General features: G+C 59.7%; 1 protein-coding gene across 1 annotated transcript in view; it reads right to left on the bottom strand.

The window, feature by feature from the left end:
* The window catches only part of LRRC27 (leucine rich repeat containing 27), a 31,986-nt gene that overhangs the window by 3,759 nt on the left and 20,382 nt on the right, over positions 1 to 7,845 (bottom strand). The window contains exons 9-10 of the mRNA XM_047701561.1: positions 2,826 to 2,944; positions 1,142 to 1,271 (exon numbers count right to left, since the gene is read on the bottom strand). Of these exons, the coding sequence (XP_047557517.1) occupies positions 1,142 to 1,271; positions 2,826 to 2,944 (249 nt within the window). The remainder of the gene's footprint in view (positions 1 to 1,141; positions 1,272 to 2,825; positions 2,945 to 7,845) is intronic.

Below are 7,845 nucleotides of genomic sequence, written 5' to 3'. Positions count from 1 at the left end.
CTGTGTTTTCTGGAAGAGATTATAGAGAGCGGGTATAATTTCTTCCTTAAATGCTTGATAGAATTCACCAGTGAACCCAGTGGGAAATTATTACTGATTCAGTTTCTTTAATGGCTAGCCATCCGTTCAGATCATCTCTTCCTTCTTGTGTGGGCTCTGGCAGGTGGTGTCTTTCTGGGAACTGGTCCATTTCATGTTAGGTTATCAGGCTTGTGAGCACAGAGCTGTTCCTACCACCAAACAGACTTTCGCTCCACAATGTGAAGCTTGAGACACAGACGTTTAGAAGCCGTAGGTCGGGTTCGGGGTATTTAAGGAGGAGGTTACAGCTGTAGACAACGGATCTGGAGAGAATAAAGCTGACCTGAGGGCAGGAACAGGTCTCTGGGCTGGGAAGGAAAAGATTCTGAGAGGAGGGGAGAGTCTGATGGGGGGATCCCCATGGCATGGCCCAGGCCCTCTGCCTGCACTCCCTCTTCCCCTGTCCCACCCCAGGCCCACGGAGACAGGTGACAATGGAGCCCTCCGATGGGCTCTGCGGGCAGCTTCGGTGCGGAGCTGCTGCATCTGCGGTGAGACTCACAGGCCAGAGTGCAGGCTCTCCTGCACCCGTGGGCAGCAAGGGCACGGAAGCATCTGGGTCAGCCCACACAGACTCTCTGAGTCGGTCACTCTAGCGAGGGAGCATCTGGGTGGGTAACTGCATCGTTCAGGGCGGGAAGCTGCCATCACTCTCATGACCCCGACCGCTTCTGCACACACAGCAGGCACCTACCAGGACCTGCGGACAGATGCATATGGCCAGCGGCTGTGTGAGAAGAGGCCAGCCTCCACACCACACCAACACTGGTGAGCCTGCGGCCTGGACGCAGCCTCTCACGGCCCCGCCAGGCTCTGCTGGGCACGAAGCGTCAGCGAGGACCCCACAGGCGCGTCCTTATCGTCTCCACTGATCATGTGGTGGCACAACGCATCTGTGGGCTCAGTTACTACGGAAACACTCCCCTGTCCTCTAACCGGGATCCCGGGCACGCCGGTAAACGGTCCCGTGATCGGAGAACACGTGCTCTGAAAAGGTGTGGCACGTTCCCAGATTCTTCCCAGAACAGTTTATTTTCACACACACGCGACAAATACTCACAACCTCCCAATCCCGTGTGGCCGGCCCGATTTCCTCGAGGGTCTCCATCCCCTGAAACCATTTTCTGCCCTCGTGTGCTTTCTGAGTCTGCTGTTTCGGGTTTTCTTCCGGACACTCCCCTCGGAGAGCGCTGGGGACATGAAGGGTGAGGGAGAGGACTTTACACGTCGCGTCAAGTCTCAGCAACCCCTCTGCCAACACGGGGGAGAACATGTTGCTTTTCCCTCCAGGCCACACTGTGGTCCTGGGGCTCAGGAGCGGTCACGACGCGTGACGACGCAGTGACGGTGGGGCCACGAGAGGCCGCGAGAGGCTACCTGCTCCCCCTCCAGGCAGCAGCTCGGACAGGCCTAGGTGTTTAGAAGTGGCGAGAACACACACTATGTTGTCAACTTCAAGTCTAGGTAAGAAATGACACATTCAGGACAGAAAGCCACACGCAGGGGAAGGTCTCTGTTTTTGTAGGAAACAGAGTTGTAGCAGATCCTTAAACAGGACGTATTAGACCAGGATTTTAGACACACTTGCTCTGCCAACATCAGGGATTTGTATAATACATATTCTTGTCTTTAAATACAAGGACGCTGAGAGGGCAGAGCATTCTGGAAGGGTGTGTGGGAGGGGCAGCACTGGCCGTGGAGCCCGCACTGAGTCTGCTGGGAATGCAACCAGCTCCCCCTGGCCGGGTCCCTCCCTGAAGGTCTGGCCCCACCCCTGCAGCAGGGTCTGTGCTGGCTTGGCAAGCTCCTCCCAACAGCCCCCCAACCCTGCCCCACGTGTCCACACCTCTGACCCTGACTACAGGGTGGTCGGAGGCCGGGGCTTTCTGACAGCGACACTCATGAGCTGTGAGGGGACATTTGCTGTCCGTGTTCATCTAAATCATTCCACACGGCTGGAGGTTCATCCCATGTGCGGACCGGCAAGACTGTCCCCAGGTGTTCTAGGCACGAAGGAGGCGTAACTCCCCATAAAGAACAGCCCTTCACAGTTCACATGTCACAGGCCTCTCGCATCACACCTAGTCTGCAGCGCACTGGAGCACACAGTGGTGGGCAGTGACAGCACATGCAGGCCAGGCGGTCAGGCCGGTCCCCTGGCAGGCCCCCCACACCCACAGCTCACTTCCACTTGGGCTTTTGGCGCCCAGAGCGGGGCTGGTGCAGGTCAGAAGGGAGCAGCTGGAGAAGCACGAGGGGCCCAGGAGATGGTGCGGAAGCCCCAGGGTCTCCCAGCAGTGTCCCCGGCTGCCCGTGGCTCCCCAGCGAGCCTGGGGGGTGGTGCTGGGTGCAGAGCGGTGGAATCACAGCTCAGTGCCTCGTGTGCAGAGGCAAGTAGTGAGCGGTTCCTTGGCCAAATGCACACGCACACACAGATTTAGCTCGGGTGGGTCACCATGCCAACAGCGCCTCGCAGCAGCTGGGGACGGGTGAGAGGCTCAGCGGGCATTCCCGGGGGCCAGACGCTAGGTCGGCATCGGGGCTGAGCGAGCACACCGCTGAAGCGTGAACACAGGTGACGACAGAGATGCAGGCCCCCCAGCAGCTATTGGTCCCTTCGGGGGAGCGTAGGGACCGCCCCCACTCCCCGGAGCAGGCAGGGGGCCGGGCCCTCGGGAGCTGCCCATGAGCACTGCACTGGGGGGGCAGGGGGCGTCTGCGTAACTTGGACCCTGGGTACCAACCTCTTGTCTTTACTTGCTTTTGAGGACTTCTCTTTGCTTGACCTCATTTTTCCAGATGGATTTGCTGGCATTTTCTCATTATCTATCAAATCCACGGCAAAGGGAATCTTTGAGCCCACCTGGGAAAACATCAGATGTTTTCAGGAATCTGCGGGAGCACTGCCGTCCACACAGAGCCAGGCGCCCAGCCGTGTCTCGAGGAAGCCATGCGCCACACACTCCTGCCCCAGGTTGGCCAGACGCGGGCCGTGGGAGAGCAAGGTGGCAGGCGCGGGGATGCCAGGAGGGCCAGGAAGTGAATCCCTGTCCGAAGTTCGGTCACGTGTATGAAGGCCCCAACTCTCTCCCGTGGACGCAGCTCTGTTTTCGGCTGCTGAGTTTCAAGTGAGTGCAAGCGCTCGCCCACTGCTGAGAGGTGGACAGAAGGGAAGTCACGTCCTTGCAGAGCCCGTGTCACGAGTTCGCGGCTCTTAGATCAATGACATCATGCACCCACACAAATAAATGTTGAAGACCCAAGAGCAGTGCTTCAGTGTTGGCTTCTTGGGACACAGCGCACTATGATTCCAAGTGAAAACTGCAGCGTCCATGGGACACAGGTGGAGAGGAGTGAGAGATCTTGAAGATTCCCCCACTCCTGGGGGGGGGTGAAGTCTGAGAGCAAGACTGATCTCTCCCCAGCACAGGGGCATAGACCTGTGTGTGTGTGTGTGTGTGTGTGTGTGTGTGTGCGCCCATGTGCATGCACCTGTGTGTATACCTGTGTGTGCATGTACCCGTGTGCACTCGTGTGTGCACACCTATGCGCACCCCTGCCTGCGTAGCTCTGTGTGTACCTGACTGCGCCTGTGTGCTCACCTGTGCCCAGGGATCCATGTGTGCACGTGTACCTGAGTGCAGCTGTGCGCGCACCTGTGCCTGGGGATCTGTGTGTGTGTGTGTGCGTGTACCTGCGTGTGCACCTGCGTGTGTTTGTGCTTCTTCTGTGTGCCTGCCTCTGAGGAGGCATGCCCCTTTGGCCGTCAGAAAGTTGGGCAGGGGAAGGACAGGGCAAGTGCAGGGGTGAGGAGAAGGGCAGGGTGAGCTCTGGCCTTACCGGGGCCTCCTCCAGTAGGCATCTAAGTGGGATCAGTGTAGCGCTTACCCAGACCGTGCCCGCAGCGGTCTCACGAGCGCGGCACCTCTAAGTGGATTACGGGCACCTAGTCTGGCTGGTTGTCACATGCCTGACCCTTAGAAGACGCTTAACCCCCCCGGGGAGGGGGGCGGAGTGAGAGGAGAGCAGGAGCTGACCCACTTTCACAAAATGAGGACTTTCTGAAATGTTATTCCAACAGGAAGAAAAGAACAAACGTAAATTCACTAAGTGCTTTTCAAAGTCGGACACGCAACTTCATTTTGTTTAGCATAAAAGTACGTTACTCGGATAGAAGCCACAGCCATGTTTTAAACTCTGTAGAGTCTGGAAAAGACTTTCCAGATCCCCAGCCCTCTGCCGAGAGCAAGGACTAGCGGCCGGGTGGGAAACAAGGTGGCTGGGTGGTGCCCTGTCCGTCCCCTTCCCTGCAGGCCCTCAGCCCTTCTGCGGGGTGAGAGGACGACGACACACGAGGACGGCACAGAGCCTGAAGTAGCCATGTCTTGGGGAGGACGCGCAGCGCTGGCTCTCACTGGGAGGCAATCACCTGGTAGAGGACAGCGCAATCCACAGGCGTGTGTGTCTGCGCGGATGCCTGAGCCGGCCGAGCCTCCGTCCTGCTTGCCACCATTGGCTTTCCCCTTCTGGGGACTGCCCCTTGCCCACTTTTCTACCAGATTCTTTAATTTAAAAGTCTATTTGTGGTCACTCTTCATAGATAACTTTTGTCTCGAGGCATGTTACAAATATGTTCCTCTATCTTTGGACTTTACGGCATTTCAGTCCATCTAGAAGTATCATTTTAATGAACCTAAAATTTTCCATCGTCAGTCCCAGAACTTCTGTATTTCTGATTTACAAAAACTTCATGTCGTTCCAGGTCGTACAGACACTCCTCAGTTTCCAGGCTAGAAAATGCAACAGTGATTGTGTTCAGTTTCTCCACGTGACTCCCAGGTCTGCAGCACGGGATGACCTTCTCGCAGAGCGTCACGGTGGTCGTGTCTCCAACTGGAGTTAACCTACAGAAGTCTGCTCCAGCGACGCCTCCCGTGGACACACGCCCCCAAGGGCTGAGTGCAGGGACTCCAACAGGTGTCTGCACCCCCGTGTTCACAGCAGCCGTAGGGGGCAGGGACCCGAGCGCCCAGAATGGAGGAAAGGATGGGGTGTCGAGTGTCCCGCAGCCTTGAGAGGAGGGACAGGCTGGCACCTTGGGGACGCCCAACCTGAGCAGAACAAAAACAGCTGCTTCTCGCTGGGCCCGACAACGAGGTGGTCAGGGGAGAGTCCAGGAGAGGGGCTAGTGGGGGCAGAGAGCACGTCTCCCTCCAGGAGCTGGGGGCACCAAGGGAGGGCCTGGGCAGGGAGGCGCCCTGCAGAATGCTGCCCGGCCTGGACCCCGGCCTTGGGTTTCAGGGGAAGCTGGTGGAAGGAAGGGGTCTGTGTGCCACAGCAACGTGCCTGGGAGGCTAGGAGCAGCAGACGTGGGCCCACAGAGGGTGGAGGACACCACCAGGGCAAGTGTGGGCGGTACTGGCCCTTCGGGTGGCCTCTCTCTTCTCAAGGTCACCTGCTAAGTGAATGGTAAAGCCCAGAGGAGCAGTCGGGCTTGGCAAGGTCGGGGTAAGAAGGGGTACGTGACAGGGCAAGGGGGAGGCCAGAATGCTCCCACCCCACAGCTAGCAGGGCCCGCCCCACCAGCAGAGCTGGGGAGCGCTGGGCGGGGCTGAGAAGGGACAGCTGGGCATGTGCAGGGTCCTATTTCCGGGCAGGACCTGGGTGACAATGGGGTGCGGGCACTGGGCTGGGAGTGGAGCCAGCGGTCTTGGGGCTCAGGGAGGGCAGGGCAGGAGCTCAGACTGGTCCGGCGGCACGTGGCAGCACTGGGCGCGGACCAGCGGGTGGTCTGAAAGCATTTATTTCCTAGTGGCTCTTGGCAGTGGTCCTGTGTTGTGCTCGTGCTTTTCCTGGTCCCTGAAGGACACACACTAAGTGTCTGCAGGGGCAATGACGAGACGCGTGGGCCTCTCTCCGCTGCGGGGGACGGGGAGAGGGTCTGCGGAACCCCACGAGGCGCCCAGCCTTTGTGTCACCCTCTGTCCCACGTGCTTGGAAATTCCCATCACGGTGGTCCAGTGTGTTGTAGCCTCGGCAAGGCGAGGGCCTCCTGTGCGAGCAAGGACGCAGCGGTGCTGTCAGCTCGGACGAGAGCATGCCCTGTGCTGAGGCCAGTGGCTGGGCGCTTTCTCCAGGCTCGGCACCCACGGCTCCCGGAACCCTTACCTCCATGCCCACCGTGGGCCGGCTTCCAGCTCGCGGGGTAACATCTCCAGCCAGCAGCCCACAGCCCGGCTCCATCCTGACATCGGCCCCGGAGGGTGGCGCAGGCCCCCCAGGAGCAGGGCTCGGTCCCTCAGGCCAGGCTGCCCCCCATGCTGCCGGCTAACCACCGGCCAAGCAGGGCTCCCACCACCCCACGGGGTGAAGAACTCGCCAGAGTGGCTCGTGGAACTCGGACACACCTGCTCATGCGCACTGCCCGTCCCAGAGGCCCTAACTGAGCAACAGCTTCCGGAAGCGCCGCACAGAATGAGGCCCTGGGACAGGCGTGGAGCCGCAGCCCCACTCCGGTGACCAGTCGTGGGGCCAGGCCACTAGGGCCCCACCCTGAGACCCCCGCGTGCAGAGACTCAGCTGTGCTCCCCGGGTCTCGTTATGAATAAGACATGCCAGCAGCCCTGGTCCCACAGGGTGTCACAGCCTTGTGGGGACAAGGAACACACGTGTCCTCGTCAGGCCGCAGCATACGCTCTCACAGACCAGCGTGAGTCTCCGCTGTCTCCACCTGGGCTGTTTTAACTGGTAGGAACTCGGAGAAACGCCAGTCGGTAGGTACCAGGCCAACTCGTTCTTCCCGGCAGCCGCAGGGGCAACCCGTAACTGGGGTGCTTAGGGCCACACCCCCGCTTTCCCAAGTGTCCAACTTTTTGCAATAACGAAGCTCTGAAGATGTTCTTTAGAGTGTCTGCCTGTGCAGGTCTATTCTGAAGATGACGGAACACGAGTTTTGAATGTTTATGGGACAGAGGACAGGACGCAGACCGCGAAGACCCCGTGACAGCAGCAGGCGTGCACGCCGGGCAGGAGCAGAGGGCAGCCCGCCCCAGCGCGGGGACAAGGTGAAGGGTGGGAAGTGTGGCCTCCTTCGAAGTTGCTTTGGCTTTGCCGTCGCTCTAACAGTTTCCGTAGACAACGGGTTTGGGTCCAGGACGAGTCTGAGAACCAAAGGCTCTGCTGTCTCCCGGGAAAGGTCTCCCGCGCACGAGTGCAGGTAACGGAGCGCACGCGGATTCTGTGGGAAAGGCCGCAGTCCCAGCCCCCGCCTGGCGCTCTGAGGACCTGGGGCCCGGGCCACGCAGGCAGGATCCAGGACCCCGACCACACCGGCTTCGGAAACATGCGTGTCCTCCCGTTACCCTGCTTGCGGGCCAAACCATTGCTTCGCTTAAACTGACAAAGGCCACGGGCAAGGCGAGGCGGCGTCACTCAGCACAGACATTCCTGGCAGGAAGGTGCGAGCTGGGGCGCCTGCGGCAGACCAGAGCCCGCCTGGAGGACAGTGGGAGGAAGGGCATGGGGATGCCTCTGCACACCGCCCAGTGTCCCCCAACAATGGGCAGCTGCTAAGGGGACACAGACCCGCAAACGGGGAACAGGTGGATGGACACCATGAGCCCCAGGGCGCCGTGCGGGATCCCAGAGAGAAAGGACGGCCCCTCTGTGGTATTCTCGGTGAGACACGATGCCTCAGCCCAGTTGTAGAAACCACCCGACAACACAGCTGGTCTATGTGCCCGGAAGGGCAAGGCGGGCGGACAC

Source organism: Lutra lutra, chromosome 14, assembly GCF_902655055.1.
Source record: "Lutra lutra chromosome 14, mLutLut1.2, whole genome shotgun sequence".
Taxonomy (NCBI): Eukaryota; Metazoa; Chordata; class Mammalia; order Carnivora; family Mustelidae; genus Lutra; species Lutra lutra.
Note: the sequence above shows the minus strand (reverse complement) of the source record. Positions and strands in the feature narration are given on the sequence as shown.